Source organism: Aristolochia californica, unplaced genomic scaffold (genome assembly GCF_029961685.1).
Source record: "Aristolochia californica isolate CCGP_79_NKW_82.1479 unplaced genomic scaffold, dmAriCali1.0.hap1 SCAF_6, whole genome shotgun sequence".
Classification (NCBI taxonomy): domain Eukaryota; kingdom Viridiplantae; phylum Streptophyta; class Magnoliopsida; order Piperales; family Aristolochiaceae; genus Aristolochia; species Aristolochia californica.
Window position 1 is genome coordinate 41,329,031 of NW_027182257.1, and position 25,067 is coordinate 41,354,097.

Below are 25,067 nucleotides of genomic sequence, written 5' to 3' on the forward strand. Positions count from 1 at the left end.
CATTTTATTTTTATATATTAAATTAAATTAAATAATCTTAATTTACTTTTAATTATTTATTAATTTAAAACAAGATAAAATATGTTTTAGTTTAGTTAAATAAAACTATCTTATAAATAAAATTTTAATTTTTAATATTACATTTAATTAATATTTAAATTTTAAAATTTTCAACAAAAAATCATACCCGGTACTAGTGGTTAGGCGTAGGACTCGTATTGATCACTGTAGAAATGGCCCCACAGGTTAGATCACCTCGATACGGCCCCATTTAAACGTCTCAGAATTCAATCGGAAAGGTACCAAACTTTTTCAGTTCCGTTCGGAAAGGTTTGAAACATTTAGTCTCGCCAGGACCCGATCGTGAGTTTCTTTAATGGGATCGTTAAAAGCCTCATCTCTACCCCATTTCTTCTCCTCCCAAAATCTCTTTTCGCGCTCTATTCCTCTCTCACCCTCGCTCTCTCCGATCGGCCGGAAATCTGCTGCGCGGCCCCGAGCGGCTGGAACCTCCAGAAGACGTCGACCTCGTAGTCGCCGGAAACTTCGGCGTTTGTCGCCCAACCTGGGTATATTAGTTCCTTCGTTGGAGGGGGACAAGGCAAAACTACTTGAACCGACGGGACTTCGCGATATGACATCCTATGAACACTCTAGAAACGCTGGTAGTTTTTCTTGTTTCTGGTGTTTAACTTGAAGATGGAAAAATAGTATTACTTTTCTTTTTTTGCTCGAAGAATGCTGTCAGGAGTTGATGTTGAAAGAATTTGAGGAGGGATAAGATCGCGTATAACATATTTTTTTGGAAGGGAGTAGATTGATTTATGAGTTTTAAGTCTGAACACATCAACGGAGAACAAAATCGAATTTGGTTTATGCTGCAGTCACCCGTGGTCTCTGCTATGCGTATCAATAGATTGGGATTGAGAAGTGGGATTTGCCTCCTGAGTGTGTAGATATATTGCAGGATATGCAATAGAAGTTTAACTTCTCGCTGTCACCGTTAATTCAGTAGTGTCTAGAAACTAGATATATGGTACTTGTTACGAAGCATGGAGTCGGATAAGGAACTCTGGTACAGCTCACCTGGTTTTGAACAAGAAATTACTGACCGTATAGATTTTGTCTGATTCAAATTAGTAACCAAGGGTTGTCACAGTAAGGGAGGAGCTTCAGCAATTGATTATCTTGCGCTTTTACAAATTTGTCCTTCTTTTGGACTATTCGATACTACTCAAAATGCATCCTTCAGGTTTTCTGTCGTCCAACTGCTTGTCTTCAATAATCACTTGGTTTATCAGTTACCAGCCACTTTGTTTGAAATGTCTTTTAGGACGTGAGCTTTTTTTATTGTATCATATTTTAAAATCACCCCTTTGTAATAATCATGTTGGAGTATATTACTCAAAGTCTCAAACTTCTTATTTATGCACCTACTTATTTAGGAATCACTTATCTTAGTTGATGTTGTTTAAGTTAATTAAATGAAATTTGAACTTTCTGTAGTATCTATCTAGTGAATCTCATAACTCAAGTGTCATATGTTGAGATTCATTAATCTTGACAGTTCCTTTGTCTCTTAATTTCTCTGTTCTCTCCCATTCTGTTTTTTTTTTTTTCCTTTCTCTGTATCCCCTTTTGTGAAATTCTAACAAATCGCTTTTGTCACTGCTAGGAAATCCCCCCTTTGGTTGATTTTTGAATTTTACACAGACTCTGAAGCAGGATGTTTGGTCACCTCTTTGACCTATGTTTAACAATCTTTTGTATCCTTTTACTGATGGCAGTCTCACTTACTGGGTTTGACTTGCTATTTACTGACTGATGCAGGTGACAGGGAATCAAAGCTAGTTTCAGAAAATGGGGAACCATTAACACGAGATATTGAAGGGGAAAGTTCTCAATTCAACAAAAATGGTCCCCATAAAACCAGGTCTTTAATTGGTTCTATAAAATGTTTTGGAGTTGACTTGTCTCCAGACAATATTGCTGTTGCCATGGTCTATTTTGTTCAAGGAGTTTTAGGGCTTTCTAGGCTGGCTGTCAGCTTTTACTTGAAAGATGATCTACATCTTGATCCAGCAGAGGTACTTGTCCCAATCTATATTAGTTAGCAGGTGTTAAGTTATATCTTTTTTTTTTTTTTTTTTTTTGTTTCTTTCCTTTTTATTGATGTGCTTGTTTGTTTACATGTATGTGAAAAATAAGAAGCTTTATATAAGAGAAACATGTACTTGTGGATGTTTTTGCATGAAATATGCATGGCTTGCACTTGGATCTTCACTACAAAGGAAATCATGCCCTTTTTCTTGCTATTCTAATGACTCTCTTTGACTTTCTGTGTCTTAAAGAAATTGATATAGCAGAAACTGACAAACTTTATGCCATCACTGTAGACAGCTGTGGTATCTGGTTTCTCTGCATTACCTTGGCTTGTCAAGCCTCTTTACGGTTTTATCAGGTGTGGGATCATTTGTCAGTACTGAGTTATTATGGTCATTTGCTATGTTGCTGTCTAATAAGTTTTTATCTGTTGCAGTGATTCTTTCCCTCTACTTGGTTATCGGAGAAGGTCATATCTTGTTTTATCAGGATTGCTTGGAGCATTTTCATGGAGTTTGATGGCTACCTTTGTTGACAGCAAGTATGGTGCTGCCTTCTGTATTCTTCTTGGGTCTCTTTCGGTGGCCTTCTCAGATGTAGTAAGTATAAAAAATTTCCTAGGAGTATCTATGAGATTCCTTTTGTTGGTTCTTGACCTTTCTGTGAGTCTGCAAGTGTTTTTAAACGTGGGCTGGCCATAGGACATTTGGGATTCTGGATGTGCTAACAATGTTGAGGTCTTTGAAGGCATTTCATCAGACTATATGTTGAAATTAATGAACCGATGAATTTTTAAGCAATTTTTTTGAGTATCTTATTCGTTTTTTTGCTGCAGTGGTATTTCTGTTCTAAAAATACCTGTACTGTTGCATTGTTTTCAATCCTTGATAAGTTTCAGTAATTATGTAACTCAGTTTTATCATTTCTGCAATTACATTAGTGCTTGGCTGTTGATCCATTGCTTACTGAACTCAACAATGTCAGCTATTTCTCACCACTCTAACATATATCTCCATGAATAATGTTTGAGCACTGCAGGATGTAGCAAAATATTTCAACTTTCATCGTTTTCTTTACTCGGAAAACTGAAAGCATAAGTGCAGGTGGTAGATTCTATGGTTGTTGAAAGGGCTCGTGGTGAATCACGCAGCACGTCTGGGTCTCTTCAGTCTCTCTGTTGGGGTTCTTCGGCTTTTGGGGGTATTGTGAGTGCTTATTTCAGTGGGTCTCTGGTGGGTACTTATGGTGTAAGGCAGGTTGCTTAACCTTGAATTTCAATCAGGCAACGTTGCCAAGAAGTATCTAGAATTCAACATATAATGTTTATCCACTGTGTTCAAATGCAGGTTTGTTTTTGGTGTTACAGCTTTTCTTCCTCTACTTACATCTGCAGTTGCAGTTCTTGTAAAAGAACAGTCAGTATCAATGGGGCGAAATCTCTCTCTGTCATCTCCTGGCTTCATTGAATCATCCAAGCAAAATATATTGCAGTTATGGGATGCTGTCAGGCAGCCTAACATCTTTTTGCCCACCTTATTTATATTTTTGTGGCAAGCAACACCTCAATCAGACTCTGCCATGTTCTACTTTACGTAAGTTTTCATCCTTATAATGGCTTTGATGCCTGAGTTCTGTTGATGTGCTAGGCCACTTTGCCACTTTGCCACTTTGATGCGGATTATGCAAGACATAAGATGGATAGGAGGTCCACAACAAGTTACGGTTGCTAAATCTTCTTAGTTGGACGAGTAAAAAACAAAATGTAGTGGCCAGATCCATTGTTGAAGTCAAGTGTGAATAAAATCTGTTTTGGTTGAATTAGGTTTTCACACCTATGGTTATGAAGTGTGATAATTTGACAACAATTTTTATAGCAAATAATCCGTTTTTTCATGAGAGAACTAAACATATTGAGGTAGACTAACATCTTATCAAAGATGCGCTAATGCAAGGAAAGGTTGTTACACCATATGTGAAGTCATCTGACCAGCTTGGTGATATATGTAGCAAACCTCTTGAAAGACGTGAGCATCATTTATTCTGTGACAGTTGGGGTTATTTGATATTTATGCTCCAACTTGAGGGAGAGTGTTGAAATTGTTGAAGTACATATGAAAGGATATTTTAGTCATTTCCTATTTGTGCGTGTCTCCGACTAAGTGTTGTAATGAGTTAGTCAACATGATAGGAGTCTACGTTTCTAGTTTAAGTAATTCTGATAAGTATTTAGGGAGTTGCTGAATTTTTTGTAATGAGGGAAGTTATTATGATTTGTCTGACTTGTACTTAGGTGAGTTCATGAAATAGAGAGGGCTGGAGCTTCAGCCCTAACATGTGTTTGTTCGACAGCTCTTTCTCTCTTCTTCCTCCTTTCTCTCTTCTTCTTTGCTATTTCTCAATTTTAATAGAGGAGAAGGATTAACTAAGCCAACTCAGCTTAGTTGGAATGTAGCTTTGATGAAGATAGTGATTGCAATGTTTTCTTTTCTTTCTTTTCTCGAATACTGCAATTATGGCTACATCTGATTATGACTTGACCGACCTATGCAAGTAACATTTCTTTGCACTTTTTGAGACAAAATACTCAAATTTAAAAAAGAAAAAAAACATCTAGCAAATTTCTGTCAATTTAAGAAATAATTGCATAAAGCTTATAGACCATTTGGGAATCATCAATTTGTGCCATTTAATAAATAATTCGAATTTCATATCATGTCTGTTGAGATTGTCTTCTTCGATTTGCAGCACAAATATGCTCCATTTCACTCCAGAGTTTCTTGGGCGAGTCAAGCTTGTCACTTCTGTGGCATCATTACTAGGTGTGGCACTGTATAATGGATGTCTGAAGGAAGTTCCTTTGCGGAAGATTTTCTTCTTGACTACCATCCTAGGTTCCGCTCTTGGGTTAACACAGGTACTTGTTACGCAAGTACTTCACTTCACTGTTGTGTGTAAATTGGTATTTGATTCTTCTAACAATGACATGTTGCATATTGTCACTCAGCTTATCCTTGTGACGGGGCTAAATAGAGAATTTGGTTTAAGTGATGAGTGGTTTGCCATTGGAGATTCCCTTATTATAACTGTCCTTGGTCAGGTAATTCTTTGTAGCTCGAATTATATCATGTTTATTCATGTCTTAACAGAGAGAAGACACTTCTAAACTATGCACAATGGGGATGATAATATATTTAATATTCCCCATCTGCTATAGTCACCATAAAGATGGTATTTATGTGGAATGTTATCATGATGGTTACATATTCCCAATGTGCTTCATGTTCACCATAAAGATGGTGTATATGCGAGTAATGTTATCCTGATGGTGATGGCATCGGTGGATATGACAAGCATGTTTGAACAATTTCACTGAAAAAGTACTCCAATAATTTATGAGATGGCCTGCAGGGCAGCCAGGCGAAAAGGTGGATAAAAAAAATCTTTGATAGTCAACCAAAATATAGTCATTGTTGTCTGTTTATGGAATTCTTGTCTTTAATTCTCACTGTCATCCTTCCATTATGGGACCCTTAAGATTTCAGATTGTTATTCAGATTATTTGGTATTTTAGAGCTTCATAGATTAAAGAGAAAGAACACTGGTAGAAGAAAGTTTGTCCAGAATGGTATGAAGCTTGGTTAGGGTTAAAAATAGAGACAGTTGAAGAAGTGGAAATGGAGAGAAGGTAGGACAGAAGGTCAAAAGAAGAAAGCAGAGTATGTCTCAGCTTGATCCTCTTTTCTCCATTAATTAAGAGAACCACAGTATGTAAATTGGATATTTGTTCCTGGTAATGACGACAAGAAACAGGGATTGGAAAATAATATTCATGGAAAGCTTTATTACGTTTGTCCCCTTTTCCCTTAAAAAATTGTACCCTTATCTTCAAAGATAGATTAAAAATAAGCCAAATTAGTCAAAGCCTTACCTTGTTTCAAACATGAAAAGAAGCTGACCATAGTACTAGAACCATGTGACATGTAGTGTTTGCAATAAAATTCAATATACCTTAGCTACCTCACTTAAATTGACTAGAGATCAATTACAGTACTTTCCAGTATGTGTATATTTGGTTGTTACTATCCACCATGTTGTAGGCTAGTTTTTTTATGCCCTTCGTGAGTGGGAATAATCTCACATTGGTAAGTGGTAAGAAGTGTTGTCAATAAATAAAGTTGAGCAAGAGGCCTTCTAAATGGCTACTTATTTTAGGATGGAATCCCGTTCAATCTAACAGTAGTATCAGAGCAGGATTTCTTCTTGGGCCTTTGTTGAATTTGTGCTCCATGTGTGTTGTCCATGTTTTAGGCCCGTCATGTGTAAGCTTGGATGATAGAGAGTGTTGATTGTGAATAATCCCACATTCAGAAGTGGTTTGAAATGGTATTAGTTTATAAAGTTGAACAATAGGCCTCACTGTGCCATAAAATATGCAAGAGTTCCTTTAGTATGAATCTTCTGTCAAAACCCAAAAATGAAAAATGAATTCTAAACCAAAAAAAAAATTAGTATGAATGCAGTTCTCGCTCTTCATATGTACATTGGCTGATGTTAGTTTCACCCACTAGTTACATGTCAAAAGAAGGGTCAGAGCCTAACCTTCAGTTTTCTGTTGTACTTTGTTACTTACTGAAATCGCTTATTGTTAGAGAAAGTATCAGTGTTATGTTTGATTTCTAATGTTGTCTTTAATCTGATATACAAAAGACAAAAAATGTTGTCTTTATTTTTAAACTTTAGGAATACTTCTCTTCCTCTCACACGAATAACAGTTTGAATCTGTCTCAAGTATATTTGTATTAAATCTGTTAGGAGGCTTCACCGTCAATTTCATTTTATTTGAGCTGTATAGTGAGCCTTATCAAATGAATGGATCAAACAAGTTTGTTATTTCTCTCCCTTCTGCTTGTAGAATTGTTAGATGGATTGAGATCATGAAAGATGTTTGATCAATTATGTGTTTTCTAGCAGGCTTCATTCATGCCTGTTTTGGTGTTAGCGGCAAGAATTTGTCCAGAAGGAATTGAAGCTACACTTTTTGCGACCCTCATGTCCATATCAAATGCTGGAGGTCTTACTGGAGGACTACTGGGTGCTGGTCTTACTCAGATTTTTGGTGTCACAAAAGACAACTTCGATCATTTAGGTTTGTTGATTCTTATCTGCAATCTCAGTTCCTTACTTCCTCTACCACTCCTTCGACTACTGCCTAGCGAGAGTGCAGAAACTGCATCAATGAGAAACACTGATCTTGAAGAGACAAAGTTGAGGTAAACACTATGTGATCATACCTGATGATGAATCATACATGAGAAATGTTTTCCTGTTGCAGCACTGTCTTGTGCTTGTATCTCCCAATGCGGCTTTCCTCTCGTTGTGACCTTCTACGGAAGAACAAGAAATTTCAATGAAAAGAGGGAATCGAGAAGATCCTGAACATCCACACTTGTTATTAAGATATATTTAATATAATTTAGAGCAAATAAATTAAGATGTAATGATAAAATGGATTTAATTTTTAACAAAAAATTAAATTAAATATTTATCGATCCCTCTCAAGCTCTTCGTATACTTTTCAGTATGACGGCGAATCATAATCAAATATTATAAAAAACGATATGGTCAGTGAGATGAATTGATCTGAATCGACCTGGTTTGACAGAAACTCTGAAATCGAGTGACTTCTGGTGAGCAGCCGGGATCGGAAAAGCCCAAGGGGAAGCGCTCCGCCGATGGTGCTGCTGTACTTCCTGAACCCTGTGGCCTCAGATTTAGAGCATTAGGGAGACTGGGAGAGAAAAAGCGGCTAGAAGACGCTGCGCAGAAACCAAAGACCCAAAATCGAGTCAAAACCCAGTTAGCCGTTCAATGGATGAACCGGCCGATTTCAGCGCTCACTTCCGGCTCAGCAAGAGAACGCCGAATTGGCTCGATTATCCTCCCCATCTGTGGCCCTAGATCTAGGCACGCATTAACAATTGGACACCTGTCACCGCAATTCCACTGTGGCCCCACACTAAGACTTTAGCAAAATATCTTCGTAGCAGGCCTCACCCGTTATTCTCTCTTCGGCCCCGTCTTGCTATTTAAGGCCGTCTGTTCTGGCCTCTAGCGTTTTAGGGTTTTCGTTTTCTATCTTCAAAGGGACGCCTGGACGCCTTCTTCCGCACCGAAGTGGACTCGTGTCATTGGTAAGGTTACGCCTCTCTTCCGTCAAGCCGCTGAAACACCGGCGGAATTCTTGCGATTTGATTTCTTCTCTGTTTCTTTACTCTGTTCCTGTCTAAACTTTTCGAAATTTGGGAGACAGGTTGCTGCGGAGAGATTTACAAGAATGAAGCCCCTTTTCTGCGGGAATTTTGACCACGAGACGCGTCAGTCGGACTTGGATAGACTCTTCACCAAATTTGGGCGTGTGGACCGCATAGATATGAAATCGGGTAAAAATTGTATTTCTGTCGAGGAGCCGAACTTTCTTGCAATCGACTTCTGTATGAAAGAACGCATCTGTTTATTTTCGTCCTTTAACGTTCGGCCACCGAATAAGTGGTTTGTATGTTTTGATGTGATATTTTGTCCTTTAGTATCTGAGATTCTTTGGGTAGCATGTAATTAGGTTTGAATTAAGCTTGAAAATTGATTCAGTTTTGTTCTTTCACATAACTTTTTGGTGTTTTTCTTTTACGATTTAGTGTATCCCTTTTTTCTTAATCTTTTTTAATGCTATTTAGTTCGGTGTTTATGAACTTCTACTACAAGTTTTTGTTTGTTGTGAAACTTGAAGTTGGATGTATATCAGGGGAAACCATTATTCGAAGCTTCCCCTAAGTTTCGAGGGTTTTTGATGAATCAAAGTCTGTTCGCTTGTTTCTGCGCAGTGTCTATGCTCATACTTTTTGACAAGATGTTTTCTATGGTTTTTTCAACCAAAGTACGTTGTAGATCTAGTATCCCCTAGAAAAATCTTTTCCTGTACCTTAAGGGTGGTCTGTTTGATAAAAAAAAATGCGACAAAACAGTGTTATAGTTTCTATTGAAGGGAGACAGTGGTATTTAAATATTTGTTTTGTCGCAGGGATCATTAAAGGGCTCTCACCACCTTCACTGCTTAAAACCTTCCATGTGAAAGGACATTTTCCTGCCAGCAATCCTTCATCTCCTTCCATTGACAAATGGCATTTCTGCATTTCCTTCTTACAATCATCTGTTACTCTCTTCTTCATTGCCGCCATTTGACGAAGTATGATCCTTTGAGGAACCAATTCATCATAGCGTGCGATTGCACTATTGCTCCTTCACATGGCGAAGCATGCTCAGCAATGACTTCACTCAGTTCTGACTATGGTTTAGCTTTCATCTTGAATTAGTCATCATGCAAGGCCTTCCATTATTGATCATCATCTTTATGTTCACCAGGACTTCACATATCTGCAGGTGTTGTACTCTTTGTTTCACGAAGACAAAATGAACCCTGATTTAGCTGCCGTACACTAGAGTGATCAATAGAAGTGTTGCAAATTCTCATGCTGATACTAATATCTAATATGAGATACTTTTATATTTTCAGGATTTGCATTTGTTTATTTTGATGATGAGCGTGATGCTGAGGATGCCATTCGAGGTCTGGATGACACACCCTTTGGATATAATAAAAGGAAAATATCTGTGGAGTGGTCAAGGGTATGTTGTTTTTTGTGTATTCATATTAATGTTTCTTATGGTGAATGGCCAAGAAGTATGATGTACTAATGCCTTAATTGTCAATGTCCAGCAAGCTGATCGAGGACAGCGTCGTCGGGAAGGTTCGAGGGCAGTTGCCAACCAGAAGCCTGCAAAGACACTGTTTGTGATTAATTTTGATCCAGTCAACACAAGGATTAAAGACATTGAAAGACATTTTGAGCCCTATGGCAATGTTTTGCATGTGAGGATCCGGAGGAACTTTGCATTCGTTCAGTTTGAAACTCAAGAAGAGGCTACAAAAGCCCTTGAAAGCACTCATATGAGGTTGGTTTTTGTCCTTTATTTATTTATGTTATTTTTGTCGCTGCGGAGGTTGGAATATGATGTTGGTGGGAAATTGAACTGATTTGTGTATGGTTACGACGAATCTGTTTTCAGCAAGATAATGGACAGTGGTTTCTGTTGAATATGCGCTGAGGGATGATGGGGAACGGGAAGGGAGACGGGACAGTCCCAGAAGAGGCAGACGGGGAGGAAGCCCTTATGGACGGTCAGTCAGCCCTGTGCAACGGGGGCGGCGAGGGAGTCCTGATTATGGTCGTGCACCTAGTCCCGTTTATGATAGGTATGATGGACACGCTTATGACCGGGACAGAAGCCCCGAGCATGGGAGGTATAGAAGGTGAGGATGGTAATTTTAGATGTTACAAGCTTTGGTGAATTTTTACATTTGTGAGCGATGTCTAACTCCTTTTTTTTATTTCTTCCATTATTCGTTGAGCAGCCGCTCACCTGTTCGGAGATCAAGGTCATGAAGGGTTTTTAAGAGGAGGGATAGTGTGGTGTTTTTTAGATGTAATGACGGTGATATATCCACTTTTGGAGGTGATAGTTGGATGTTATGTTTTTGTGGAAAGACGGTGATGTTTGTGTTTGTGTTTATGTTTGTTTTTTTTTGGCCAACTCACGAGATGAGACTTTACCATCTATAAAAAAAAAAAAAAAAAAAAAAAAAGCTCTATAAAGCCCTGGAGTTATAATCTTCCTGTTAACGATTGTGACAACTTTTATTAGATATGTAACAACACCAAGGGGTGAGATGAGCTTTTGGGGAGCTACAGTAATTACAAGTATGAGATACCATCGTGACTTGACACATTGTGAGCACATTGCATACTTTTCTGGTATCTAAACCCTCTCAATGCAAGTTGCTCGTGAAAGTGTCAAACTTTTCAACGTCATTAATGAAGGTACTTTTAATTTGGTGTAGAGCACTCCACAAGTCTGGTTGGAGGAGATCTGGTGATAGTTTCATTTTGTAAAATATATTTATAGGGTTAAATGGTAATCAACATCTTAATATCCAGCCTATCAGAAACTGATGATCTAACAAAATGTTCTAATTTTATTTCTTTATAGGGCACTCCCACCTTTGGGCCCAGCGCCGCTGGTGTCCCCACCCATGCGCGGAACCTCCCCCAACTTTCCCTGTGCAGAAACATTTGAAAAAATTTGTGTACTTGTCGGCGGCAGCAAAGAGAAGCAGAAGCAGCAGGAAAATGAGGGAGAAAAAAGAATAGAACGATTAAAAGTTTATTAAAATTTTAATTGCATACTTTGCTAATCTATATTATTAATTATTATCCAATTAATTATATTATAAATTTTATTTAAGAAAAAATCTTTAAATTGATTATGTACTGAATTATGTAATTGACTAGAGAATTTAATTAATTCGAATAGTTAAATAATTGACTATAAAATATAATCATTTGACTGCTTAATTAATTACAAGATTAAGTACTCAATTAGTTAATTACTTAATTATATAATTAACTACCTGATTAATTACTTCACCAAATGGTTAATTAGTTACTTAAATGTTTCAATTGATTAACGATCTTTTCTATTAAATTAATTAATAGAACAAGGGGGAGAAGGGAAAAAGTACAGGGAAATTAAAAAAATATTTTCTTAGCGAATTTCAAAATTCGTTAGGAAAATTTAAATTTCTATCTTTTTCTATTTGATTCTCTTCTCTCGAGGGAAAAAGGGAGAATAAGAGAAAAAACAAGGGAAGAGATAAGAAAAGAAAAAAACAACAAAGGAAACAAAACTTTTTCATAGAGAAATAAATTTCCAACTTTTCTAATTTAGTTCTCTTTTTTGCACAAGGACAAATGAGAAGAAAAAAAAGAGAGAAAGAAAATGAGGACAAATGAGAAGAAAAAAAGAGGGTAATTAGATTTGTATGAATTTTGTTTTAAAATATCAATTAATATTAATTTTAATCATATATAATTTTCATATATAGATACATTCCCGAGAAATTGTCGAAAACGTTAGAAAATAAAATCTTTGACATACCACAGAATCAAAATCTTTTATGCTTATCAGAGGGTAGATGTTATGTATGTTTAATTTGGAGTATATTTTAATTCAAATATACTACTATTCTAACATGTTTACATGCATGTGTCCTTATAAATGTGTAAGGTACATATTACTTTGATATTGACTAATTTTGGTTTACTCATTGGTTCCATGAAGGCTAGTGGACTCCCAAATCTGAAAAAAAAATATGTAAGTATAACTTTCTTGCAAATATTCTTTTTAAGCTTGAATAATTAAAAATTACCTCTCGTTATTTTTTCATAGAAGGAGAACCGGTGGCTAGTTGAGAGGCATAAGAGGTTGGTGAACGCTGATTAATCAATAATTGCATATTAATTGATCAATCAGAATTGCACAGATTGTACTATAAAACATGATTGATTATCCACCCTTGGACTGATCAATTATACTTATCTAGGCATACATAATTTGCAAAACATGATCAATCATATATTGTAGCAATGATCGACCAAATAGAACAATGCCGTTTGGGGATACAAAGCATGATCGATCAACATCCTTACATTGATTAATCATACTTGTATTGGACGACCAAAAATTGCAAAGTATGAACGATTAGTCATTATAGCACTGATCGATCAATTAAGTTTTGCAAACGAAAAAAAAAACCTAACTAGTTTGAAGGGAATGACAGTGGGAGCTGGTCCAAGTGAAAGGCAAAGATTTGAATTTATTTCATGTTACACTCATCAACTCCCTTGGGTCCCATTGATGAAGTTGGAGGTGGGCCCGGAATAGGTCCGGGTTAGTTCGGGTTTGAAGCAGTCAAGCGTCAAAATTGAAAAAATGGGAACGCAACGACGGAAGGTAGGAAAAGAGAGGACCGACGTTGAAAGAGAGCTGTGGATGAGCTGAACGCTTTCCAAAATGATATTTTCACAGAGATTGGTGAATTGGATTTCTTAGACCGCATTTTCTGCGGGAAGAAGATGACCGAAGCTGAAACGTGGTTTTGTCGGAAACAGTAAAGGAAGCAAGGATGGGCCGTACAGGTGTCGTTGGAGTAAAAGATGGCGGTGATCAGATATATTATAAGGAGCCGCCTGCGACGTTCTCTATTTCCCAATCTACCCATTTAGAAACGTGTCTGGAACCTTGAGTTTTCTATTCTCCAGCCGCCCTCCTCAGCAAGAAGAACTAACCTCCGTCAAACTCTTACCAAAAGTACAAATATACAGGAAAACGCTGAAACTCTGGAAGAAAATGATTCGTTAGGCTCAAATTGGATTTGTAGGTCGTAATTAATACGTAAAAGTCTCCTGACTAATCTTGAATCCAGCTTCTAGCTTCTAAATGATAAACCAGAGGCAACTTGGACTGCGATTGAAAATTCAGTTTTCTAGAACTTGGGTCGAGCTTCTTTATAGAACGACGAAGGGAAAAACAGAGAGTAATTGCATTTTTTTACAGAGTTGGAGTTCATCCATGCTTAATCATATACCTTATCAATCAAATGACCCTAGATGGTTCATGAAACACATTATTTTAGTATATCTAACCGTCCAAAAAATATCAATTTCTACCTACCCGTGTTTAACCATAAGCGTAACAACAATGGCAGTCCCTACCTGCCTTAGGCCGCCTCTTCTTTTGTCTCACGCAGAGAAATGGATGAGAAAAGTTAAGGGGGGAGGTGGCACGCCAAATTAAGAGAACAGATACCAGTCGACATCATACTCCTATGATCCTAATCAGTCACGTTACGGGAGGAAGTGTTATAACTGAGGCACTTTTTGAGCTAAGAAAATGGTAGAAAAGAAAAAATACAAACTTGAGACCATCTTCTTGATCTTCTGTCAACCCTCTCATGGCTACAGTTGAATGAGACCGAATCAAACACGAATTATCTCCACGTGAGGTCAGAGCAATTTTTTTTTTAAATTATTAAAAAGCTTTGGCTGCTCTCTGAATTTCTACTTTTCTTTTGTATCAATTCCAGATATGATGGCAGCTCAAGGAAATTCAAATCTATTCTTCATGCCGCCATGGCTGGATTCGTAGTTCTAGATATTCAAACATTTCAGCTGGAAACCGCAAGGATGCTTCGATGTCGACACGGCTGATGCATTTATATACCTGACCAACTCCTAACTCCTAACTCCTAACCTCTGTCCGATAAGCTGCCGTCTCCCTTCTTTCTTCCCTTATCGATTTCCGCGGAAGGGAGGAAACAAGAACAGAGAGTTGAAGAGGAGAAAAAGCTCCTTGTGGTATTTCTGGGTTCCATCGGCAGAGATAGTCCGTTAGTCTTTCTGGGTTTCAAGTTGCAGAGGTAGCAGATATCAGTACTGAGACTCGTTTCGTACTGGTTTTTGGGTTTGATTGGTCTTCACCAATGGACACCAGCGATATTTATCGAGTGGGAAGCTTGCGCCGAAATGGCTCTACAATGTGGCGAAGTAATACTGCAGGAAGCGTCTTCTCCCGTTCTTCTCATGATGAAGATGATGAAGATGCACTAAAGTGGGCGGCTCTTGAGAAACTACCCACATATGATCGGATCAGAAAGGGTATACTCACCGGATCCACCGGAGAGTACCGTCAAGTTGAGATTGGGAAGCTTGGGATTCACGACAGACAGCATCTGGTGGATAGATTGTTGCACACCACTGATTCAGACAATGAAAAATTTCTACTCAAGCTCAAGGAGCGGATGGATCGGTAACCCCACCTTCCTGCCGGCTTGAAGCTTCTTCTTCCATGGTTCTCTTAATTTTCATAGCTTAATTTCCTCTGTCTTTGCGATTTTCTCAGAGTTGGGATCGAGAATCCGACAATAGAAGTTAGGTTCCAGCATTTGAATATCGAAGCAAGTGCATACGTTGGTAGCAGAGCATTGCCGACCGTTCTCAACTTCACTTACAACATTTTTGAGGTAATTGATCAGTATCATTTTGTTTCAATCTTACTGTAAAACCATCACCACCAACTCTCTTCTCTTTATTTACTATTAAGCTCACGCATTTCTCTTTTTTCTGACTGCAAAGGGGTTCTTGAATTATATCCACCTTCTTCCAAATCGAAAACGATCACTGAGGATTCTTCAGGACGTCAGTGGAATCATCAAACCTCGCCGGTAATAATAGCTTTTTAATCAGTTTGATTGAGAACGATCGGGATGGCCGATCCTCGTTTAATGAAAACTCACATCTGACGGATTTCTGCAGAATGACCTTGCTGTTGGGACCCCCAGGCTCAGGGAAGACGACGTTGCTCTTAGCATTGGCCGGAAAGCTTGAAAAAGAACTCAAGGTAACGAGTTTCAGGATATGAAATTACACGGATGCCCCCCATATTATAGGGAGAAATTCAAATCTTATAATAACTTATTAAAACAAATTCGGATTTTTATCTGTAAAATGACGCCTCTTTAAATATAATTAATGCTTATTTTTCTTCCTAAAATATGTTGATGAATTATTTGTCTCGTCTAGAAGCCTAGGGTATATTTGTAATTTCGGAAGGCGTTATTTATCTTACCTGCAATGTGAAACAGGTTTCCGGTGAAATAACATACAACGGCCATGGAATGAACGAGTTCGTTCCTCGGAGAACCTCTGCGTATATCAGCCAGCATGATCTTCACATCGGGGAAATGACGGTGAGGGAAACCTTGGCTTTCTCCGCCAGATGTCAAGGTGTTGGTGCAAGTTACGGTGAGTAGAGCGGATTGGTTACTCTCAACTTTAAACCGGAGTGATTGAGATTTTTCGAGCTTTGCTAATGGTTTCTGTTTGTTGTGAAAATCTACAGATATGTTAATGGAGCTCTCTAGAAGAGAAGCAGCAGCTAAGATAAAGCCAGACCCTGATATCGATGTGTATATGAAGGCAAGAATTGATTCTCTGAAGTTTCGTCTGTACTTAGATAAAGCAGACCTTTTTCTTTCAATTTACGATTTTTGTGTTCTTGCAGGCCGCATCTCTGGAAGGCCAGAAGGAAAGCGTAGTTACAGACTACATTTTGAAGGTATGCAATTTGACTGATGCAAATTTGTTGTTGCCAAGGATACAGTGAATTTTTAATTCGTTAGTCTGAATTCTATTTTTGGTGCTTGAAAAAACAGATTTTAGGATTGGATATTTGTGCGGACACCATGGTGGGGGATCAAATGCTAAGGGGCATTTCTGGGGGGCAAAAGAAACGAGTAACAACAGGTTAGATCTTTCTCACAGAAGGAACTCCCATGGACCGTTCCTTGGCGTTGTAATTAGTTCAGCTCTGTTTCTGTAAAGAATTATGTCCTGATAGTCGAAAAATTCTGATCCATACAGGTGAAATGCTTGTTGGACCTGCCAAGGCACTCTTCATGGATGAAATATCCACCGGACTAGACAGCTCCACAACTTACCAAATTGTCAATTCTCTCAGACAGTCCGTTCACATCCTCGGAGGAACAGCAGTGATTGCCCTGCTTCAGCCAGCCCCAGAGACCTACGACCTGTTTGATGATATTGTTCTTCTAACTGACGGGCAGATTGTATATCAAGGTCCACGCGAAGACGTGCTCGACTTCTTCGAATCCATGGGCTTCAAATGTCCAGAAAGGAAGGGTGTTGCAGACTTCTTGCAGGAAGTAAGTCACATTCTCGCTCATAACGGCTTCCATTCTGATGAAGAAAATTAAATCCAAACCAATGCTAATTTTTTGCATTCACAGGTTACTTCAAAAAAGGACCAGAAGCAGTATTGGGTTCGCAGACATGAGCCGTACCGCTTCATTGCTGCCAAGGAATTCGCAGACGCATTTCAGTCGTTCCACGTTGGTCGAAAACTAAGAGAAGAGCTTAGCACTCCATTCGACAAGAGCAAAAGTCACCCTGCTGCTTTGACGACCAGCAAGTACGGGATCAGTAAGAAAGAGTTGTTGAAAGCTTGCATTTCAAGGGAGTGGCTGCTAATGAAGAGGAACTCCTTTGTTTACACTTTTAAGATGGTTCAAGTGAGTATAATTTTTGTCACCACAACCTCCAGTTCTGTTGCGGATAGATTTCCGAATGCCCGAACTCACATTACGCTGATTTCAGATTGCTATCATTGCCTTGATTGGAATGACCGTATTCTTCCGGACCAAGATGCCCAGGGGATCAGTAGAAGATGGAGGAATTTACACGGGCGCACTGTTTTTTGGCATCACCACTGTCATGTTCAACGGAATGTCAGAGGTTGCCATGACCATTGCGAAGCTTCCTGTTTTCTACAAGCAAAGAGATCTCCTGTTCTTTCCCTCGTGGACATACGCACTGCCTTCCTGGATCCTCAAGATTCCCATATCCATTATGGAAGTTGCCCTCTGGGTTGGAATGACTTACTATGTTATAGGATTCGATCCAAATGCTGGAAGGTGAGCAGAAGAAAAACTATGACATTTTTAACAATTTCAAGAATTACTAAACCATGCATCTTCTCTGTCGGTTTCTGATGGAATACTCATAAACTTTATTCTGTTATTCACAGGCTGTTCAAGCAGTTTCTGCTCTTCTTGGTGCTTCATCAGGTGGCTTCAGGCCTATTCCGTTCTATTGCCGCAGTGGGTAGGAACATGATCGTCTCAAATACATTTGGGTCTTTCGCACTTGTTGCAATTATGGTGCTTGGAGGATTTGTTGTGTCCCGAGGTACTGTATAATTAGCTAAATCATCCTTCTTTTGTTTCTTATCTTCTTAAAGAAATCTATGGAGCAACTCATTGAGGGAAAAATATCAATTTTGGTTGCAGAGGATGTAAAGAAATGGTGGATCTGGGGTTATTGGTCATCGCCAATGATGTACGCACAGAATGCAATTGGCGCTAATGAATTTCTTGGGAGAAGTTGGCAAAAAGTGAGTAATTAATTTAGTGTTAGAAGACAGGAAAATTAATGCCATAGTTAGCTGTGTAAAGGAAATCATCTTATGTTTAATTATTGTTTATCTGCTGCAGTATGTCAATGGATCAACGGAGACTTTGGGATTACAAGTACTGGAGTCTCGTGGAGTATTCCCCGAGTCCTACTGGTATTGGATTGGAGTGGCTGCACTTGTTGGATTTACTTTCCTCTTCAATGGCCTTTACACCTTGGCTCTTGATATATTTGATCGTGAGTAGTTCTGTGACTAATTTTCCTTCATGAATATCTAAAATGCTTTTTGTCAGCATCGACTGTTTCTCACGATGAGATTTTTTCTATAAATCAGCATTTGGGAAAAACCAAGCAGCCGTAGCTGAGGAGACCGAGGAGCAACAGGTTGACGCAGCCAGAGTAATTGAAGGTAATTTTGCTTCTGTATCTTTCTGCCTCTGTTTCTCCTTACTTATAATGGAAGTGTCCTAAAGCAATTGAGATGATTGCTGAAACAGGTAGCAGTATTTCACACAATGGAGATGCAATCGATGCTAATAAGAGCAAGAAAGGAATGGTTCTTCCATTTTCACCTCTCTCCATCACCTTCGAGGATGTCATATACTCTGTTGACATGCCACAGGTTAGCTTCCTTCCCCAAGTTTCAGTGAATTAACCACCTGTCCAAGTTAGACTGGTACAAAAACTAAAAATTGAAAGTCTGAACTTTACAGGAAATGAAAGCACAAGGCATTCCAGAAGACAAACTAGTACTCCTGAAGGGAGTGAGTGGTGCTTTCAGACCAGGCGTGCTTACAGCATTGATGGGTGTTAGTGGAGCTGGTAAGACCACTCTAATGGACGTCTTAGCTGGAAGAAAAACTGGAGGATATATCGAGGGAAACATCAGGATATCTGGTTATCCCAAGAAACAAGAAACTTTTGCTCGGATTTCTGGGTACTGTGAACAGAACGATATCCACTCCCCTCATGTTAGTGTCTACGAGTCTCTGGTATACTCTGCCTGGCTTCGGCTGCCAGCTGAAGTTAACTCTGAGACTAGAAAGGTTAGTCATTAGTGAGCCTTTTCTGGTTTCTATTTGCTTGATGCTATTGGTTATTAGAATTGTGTAATAGATTGTATACCGCACTGCAGATGTTCATTGAGGAGGTCATGGAGCTTGTTGAGCTCGACACATTGAGGGAGGCACTCGTTGGATTGCCTGGTGTCAATGGGCTCTCAACTGAGCAGAGAAAAAGGCTAACTATTGCCGTTGAGCTAGTTGCGAACCCATCTATAATCTTCATGGATGAGCCTACCTCAGGGTTGGATGCTAGAGCTGCAGCTATTGTCATGAGAACCGTGAGAAACACTGTGGACACTGGAAGAACTGTCGTCTGCACAATTCACCAGCCTAGCATTGATATCTTTGAAGCTTTCGATGAGGTAAGATTTGATCAACTTGTAGTTGAACAGACTCATCGATTTTGCTATTTTTTTTCTGTAATTATCTCCCAGTGGGACAGCTTCGTTCAATTGAATTGGTTTTCCTCCTTTGCAGTTGTTTCTCATGAAAAGAGGAGGAGAAGAGATATACGTTGGGCCATTAGGACACAATTCTTTACATTTGATCAAATACTTTGAGGTGAATTCACAAACTGCAATTGACATGTTTTTATCCTGCTCCATTGACATCGTATCCTGATTGAGTTGCTTATATTCTCGTCCAGGACCTCGATGGCGTCGGTAAGATTAAAAACGGCTATAACCCTGCTACATGGATGCTGGAGGTTACAAGTACTTCACAAGAAGAGACCACGGGCGTAAACTTTGCAGAAATATACAAGAACTCAGATCTTTATCGGTGAGTTAAACACATATTAGTCTCCCGGAGGTGATGAATCCCTCAACCATTATCTGATATACTGAGGTTATTGCAGGAGAAACAAAGCTCTGATTACAGAACTGAGCACACCTCCACCGGGGTCGAAGGATCTTTACTTCCCAACTACTTACTCACGACCCTTCATCACCCAATGCATCGCTTGCCTCTGGAAGCAGCGCATGTCTTACTGGAGGAACCCACCTTACACTGCTGTGCGGTTTCTCTTCACCATCTTCATCGCCTTGATGTTCGGAACCATCTTCTGGGACTTGGGGACTAAAACGTATGCTACTTGGTGCTTCTTTTTGTATGAATCCAGTGTTTTTTTTTTATATCAATCCCTGGCTCTTTTAACACTGGTAAGGATAAATTTTCAGGAGGACACAACAGGACCTGTTGAATGCAATGGGGTCAATGTATTCTGCAGTTCTCTTCCTCGGTGTCCAAAATGCCTCATCAGTCCAGCCAGTGGTGTCTGTGGAGCGAACAGTTTTCTACAGAGAACGAGCTGCCGGAATGTACTCAGCTTTACCTTACGCATTTGCACAGGTAATCCCGGCATTCTACATCTTTTTGACGTATCTATCTTAACACTAGCCTGTCATATTCTCACATCAATTCCGACTTTCAATGGAACTTCAGGTTGCTGTCGAGGTCCCTTACGTTCTAGTCCAAACTCTGGCATATGGGATTATCGTCTATGCCATGATCGCATTCGAGTGGACAGCCGCAAAGTTCTTCTGGTATATATTCTTCATGTTCTTTACCTTGCTCTACTTCACCTTCTACGGGATGATGGCAGTGGGCCTAACCCCAAATCAAGACGTCGCTGCAATCGTCTCTGCTGCATTTTATGCAATCTGGAATCTCTTTGCAGGCTTCATCGTCCCCAGACCTGTAAGTGAAAACAATCCACTCGAAGCCTTTTTATGCTGCATTATGAATAGAACTAATAAAAGTAATCTGTGACTCCATTGCAGAGGATTCCCATTTGGTGGAGATGGTACTACTGGGCTTGCCCTGTTGCATGGACCTTGTATGGTCTGGCTGGTTCGCAGTTCGGGGACATCACACTTGATATGGAAGACAGAGACCAAACTGTGAAAGAATTTATGAGCGAATACTTCGGCATGAAACATGATTTTGTCGGAGTGATATCTGCAGGAGTTATTGGATTTGCTGTGCTTTTCGCGTTTATCTTTGCTTTCTCAATTAAGGTGCTGAACTTCCAGAGGAGATAAAAGAGGGTTTTGATCTATCCCTCCCTGCCTTGCAGGCCGCTGCATTATTACTATTTATTTTTTATTCGTTTGTTAATAACGGGCGGTGAATGTAATCTAAACACTTTGCTCAAAGTTATGCTATCATAGATTTTGTCATCTCTTTCAATTATCTCATTTCATATACTCGGATACCATATTAGATATTGAATTAAACCACGACTCTATTTACAATTGAGTAATATTGGTATTTATACAATTTAAAATAGAGAAATAAAGATAAATATAACATGGATCACGATGATCTGAGCGTTTTATTCCGTACAGTTGAACCCACCTTACAAACGATCCAGATCATCCCACTTGTGAAAAGAACAGCTGGCCCACCTGCCTAATTATTTGGGAACGGAATTGGTGAACTGCCCAACACTATAAATTCAACCGAATTGTCAACTCCTTGCTTCGTAATCGCTAAAGGCGGCTCGTCTGCCAGTCGCCAAATTTGGTTGGTGGTTTCGTCTCGGTCTCGGTTTTGGTCTCGGTCTCTCTTCTCCGGAGAAGTCTATAGACTTTGGCGGCACTCTTCTGAAATCTGAACATGCCCGGAATCACTGTAAACGCCTAGGTTTGTTCGAGTCTGTAAACCTATTTCTTGCTGTGTGGTGTGATTTTAGGATCTTTCATCTTATAAAAGAAACTCCTTTGATTCTCTATGAAGCGTTGGTAGAATCCCCGATTCCTTGCATGTAAATCTTATGGTTCAACTTAACCATGTCGAACTTGGCTTTGTAATTGTTTTATTTATAAGTTAACTTGTGGTAACATTTTAATAGTCGAATAACATAATCAATGTGGAGTTTATTGTCTATAGCTCGGATCGTCTTCCAGGTCCCTTAAAAACACTTGAGATGATTTATGGATTTTATTCACTTCCTTACGTCAATTTTGTTATTTTTTGGGGAACAAATTGTTTTTCTCTGGTACTGGTGTTCTTTACTTTTTTCCCACCAACCCCGTCCTTGTCAGCATGGAGGCTTTTTGTATGATAACTCCAGGAACTTTAATCAATCATCAACTATTTTATATTTGTTTTCGTCTTGTGACTATTTTTTTTTTTTTTTTTAATCTTTGATCGGTCATACCTTGTTTCGGCTTTTGATTCCTTGAGACAGAATTTGAGGGGAAGAGCGGTGAAGCACTGACCGATTTGTGAGTTGGTAAGAGACAACTAAGGAAGAACAAAGTTACTTTTTCTTCTTGAACACCATTCCTTTGAGTTTTTTTTTTTTTTTTTTTAGAGGGATTCTTCAATTGGGATTTTGATTTTTTTGTCTTTCTTCTTTCCTTATGTGTTTCTGGTGCTTGTAATCACTCCCGGGTTGCGCGCAAGAATTTGGTTTCGGGGAACAAAGGACGGGTAGACTTTGATTTTGCGATGGCTGAGTTGATCGGGCCTAGATTATACAGTTGCTGCTATTGCCGAAACCATGTTTGCCTTCATGATGATGTTATTTCTAAAGCATTTCAGGTGAAGTTTCTACCCAAATTTTTGCCTAAAAATTCTACTCCAGTTATTTAAGAAACTTTGAGATAAGTGTTAACTCTTTTTTTCTTTTTTCAAGTTTTCTCTTGAACCAGTTTAAAAACAACTTTGGGTGATACCAGTTGATACTTGCTAAAAAACACTGGATGGTTATGGACGAGTCAAGTGATGAAATCTTAATTTGCTAAAAACCAACTTTGATTTTATTACCTCTATATGGACGAGTTAAGTGATGAAATCTTATATGCAAACTGCATCCCCCCACCCCCCAACACACACACACCAACCAAAAACAAAAAAACAAAAAAGAATGAAAAGAGATGATGGGCATGTGAAAGGACCTGGTTGTGAAAAATGTTGGAAACTTTTAGTCTGGTTAAACTGATTTTTATACTGAGCAGAAGAGAATTAAATGAACCATTTTGTTCTCTGGAACTCTTGTACTGAATTTACATATGTTTAATTCATACCTATGATTTTGCTACCGCAAATACCATTGTTAGCAATGTACCTCATCTTATTTTAAAGATTCTATGAATGTGGTTTGCTGTAGGGGAGAAATGGTCGAGCCTTTCTCTTTGCCCATGCAATGAATATAATAGTGGGGCCTAAAGAGGACAGGCAGCTTTTGACGGGGCTTCACACGGTTGCTGATATCTACTGTAGTGATTGCCGTGAAGTGTTGGGTTGGAAGTACGAGAGAGCTTACGAGGAAACTCAGAAGTACAAAGAAGGGAAATTCATATTTGAAAAGTCAAAAATTATGAAGGAGAACTGGTAGCTTTCAGTGACGTGGGATCGGTAACTCTGGTTTTGTAAGTGTCCGGTTCCCTAGTGATGGGGTAAGTGTGCTCATTCTTCCTATGTTTCTCTTGTACATAAGTCTCAATCATTTGAGATATTTAATGCGAGGGCATGTTTGGAAGCTGCATCATGGAGACACCATTAATTTCTGTGGAGGAATTGTGTATATGTTCTCTTTCAACTCATTTTCTATTTGTGATTCAGTGACAATTGTTGTTACACTGTTCTGTCATGTTCTTCCTTGTTTATTTATAAATCCTGATTCTGAGCATCTTGTCATTTCACTTGAAGGCCATGAAGAAAAAGCATGTCATTGTTGATTTGATTATCAACCTTGCCAAGAGACTACCTTGGTGTGTTTATAGAGTGAAAAAACCTGCCACTACTTTATGAATCCCATTTGCAGACACAAAACTAGGTTGAAAGGACTTCTGCTCACTTATGTCAAAAGAATTAAACAAAGTGCTACAGTTCTCTAGGAGAGAGAACGTAAAATGGTGGACAAAACTTAAAACCATTCCGAATATGCACACTCAAGCCTAACTTAGCTGTAGTAAAAGCAAGAAAAGAGCAGAAAATTTATGAAACTTCAGTTGGAGGTTACAGAATTGTGGTTTCTTTCATTATTATTACAAACAGAAGGAAGAAAAATAGTTGGGATTTCTTTTCCTTGGTGGTTTGGAGATCGTCTACAGAGCTCTGTTCTCTTCTAAATTGAAACATGTAAATTTTCAAAGCATAAAAAGCAGCACTCAATAAAATATGTCAGGTGGAGGCTGTTTTTGTGATAGGATTGGAAAGAAGGCAACGGAGATCACTGTGAGATCTCCCCAGCAAGAGGCCAATATTCAATTTGGGAAGATTAATAACTTAAATTAGTACCAATATTATAGCTTTTGAACTCCTAGCCAAGCTCTAGTTGCACCCAATGTTCTTGTCTTTCTTCCTTTGACACAGAGTACTAATCTGTACATTCAGGTTATCTTTTCTATGCTGAAGAATCCTCTGGTTTTACTTAGAATATGAAATGTGCTTTGTGATTTTGAAGAGTTCTGATGTTGGATTTAAGGCAGAAAGCGTTTGAAGCTCTTAGATTCTTCATCCTTCGATTCAGGAGTATTTTGTGAGATAGAAACCAAAACTGGCATCATCTTTGTTCTGTGTTGTTTTTCCTTGGGGAAAAAGGAAAAGACCCAAAGCCGTTTCTGTTACTAGCAGGTCGAGTTCTGCTGCTGTCACATTTACTCAGATACAATAGGGGTCAAACTTCACTAATCCTTCTCGTTCCAAGAGGGTGCTCTTTCTACCATGGCACTGTGATTGTAATTAAGAAGGCAAATGCGAAGGCTTAGCCATGGCCATGGCAAAAGGCGTTGATGCGGGAGGACTAACGAGTTCCCTTTTGTTTTGTCTTCCACCTCATCCACTCCTTAATTTCCTAAAATTTGATATGGTTTATATAGTTATTCCGTATAAATAATTAAACAATTTTTTATTTAATGCATTCATTTAAATTAAGATAATCTAATAATTATATTATATAAATAATTCATTTAAATTATTAATTTAATAAATAGCATGTAATTTTAAA

At 38.7% G+C, this 25,067-nt stretch overlaps 3 protein-coding genes and 1 pseudogene across 5 annotated transcripts; all 4 read left to right on the plus strand.

Annotated features, from left to right (window-relative positions):
• The first annotated feature begins 329 nt into the window (after positions 1–329).
• LOC137934535 (folate-biopterin transporter 1, chloroplastic) lies at positions 330–7,542 on the plus strand. Its single transcript, XM_068778939.1, has 9 exons — positions 330–665; positions 1,831–2,087; positions 2,397–2,461; positions 2,540–2,702; positions 3,207–3,355; positions 3,450–3,695; positions 4,849–5,017; positions 5,108–5,200; positions 7,075–7,542. Exons 1-9 carry the CDS (start codon positions 377–379, stop codon positions 7,375–7,377), a joined length of 1,734 nt encoding a protein of 577 aa, XP_068635040.1. The 5' UTR covers positions 330–376; the 3' UTR covers positions 7,378–7,542.
• A 670-nt stretch (positions 7,543–8,212) lies between these two features.
• LOC137934089 (serine/arginine-rich splicing factor RS31-like) lies at positions 8,213–11,101 on the plus strand (annotated as a pseudogene).
• Positions 11,102–14,380: 3,279 nt separating this feature from the next.
• LOC137933956 (pleiotropic drug resistance protein TUR2-like) lies at positions 14,381–21,280 on the plus strand. Its single transcript, XM_068778098.1, has 24 exons — positions 14,381–14,862; positions 14,956–15,076; positions 15,189–15,277; positions 15,369–15,453; positions 15,698–15,857; positions 15,955–16,031; positions 16,117–16,170; positions 16,268–16,358; positions 16,476–16,777; positions 16,862–17,143; positions 17,229–17,545; positions 17,659–17,819; positions 17,921–18,024; positions 18,125–18,281; positions 18,379–18,453; positions 18,542–18,666; positions 18,758–19,090; positions 19,180–19,470; positions 19,586–19,669; positions 19,755–19,888; positions 19,965–20,192; positions 20,287–20,458; positions 20,552–20,806; positions 20,890–21,280. Exons 1-24 carry the CDS (start codon positions 14,537–14,539, stop codon positions 21,148–21,150), a joined length of 4,284 nt encoding a protein of 1,427 aa, XP_068634199.1. The 5' UTR covers positions 14,381–14,536; the 3' UTR covers positions 21,151–21,280.
• A 332-nt stretch (positions 21,281–21,612) lies between these two features.
• LOC137934489 (protein yippee-like At4g27745) lies at positions 21,613–23,762 on the plus strand. 3 transcript variants are annotated; one of them, XM_068778860.1, is made up of 4 exons: positions 21,613–21,754; positions 22,302–22,346; positions 22,520–22,657; positions 23,226–23,762. In XM_068778860.1, exons 3-4 carry the CDS (start codon positions 22,565–22,567, stop codon positions 23,451–23,453), a joined length of 321 nt encoding a protein of 106 aa, XP_068634961.1. In that variant the 5' UTR covers positions 21,613–21,754; positions 22,302–22,346; positions 22,520–22,564; the 3' UTR covers positions 23,454–23,762. The 3 variants fall into 3 exon arrangements, with proteins under 3 accessions (XP_068634961.1, XP_068634963.1, XP_068634962.1); XM_068778862.1 differs by lacking the exon at positions 21,613–21,754 and having other exon boundaries at positions 22,265–22,346; XM_068778861.1 differs by lacking the exon at positions 21,613–21,754 and having other exon boundaries at positions 22,269–22,657.
• Positions 23,763–25,067: the final 1,305 nt, after the last annotated feature.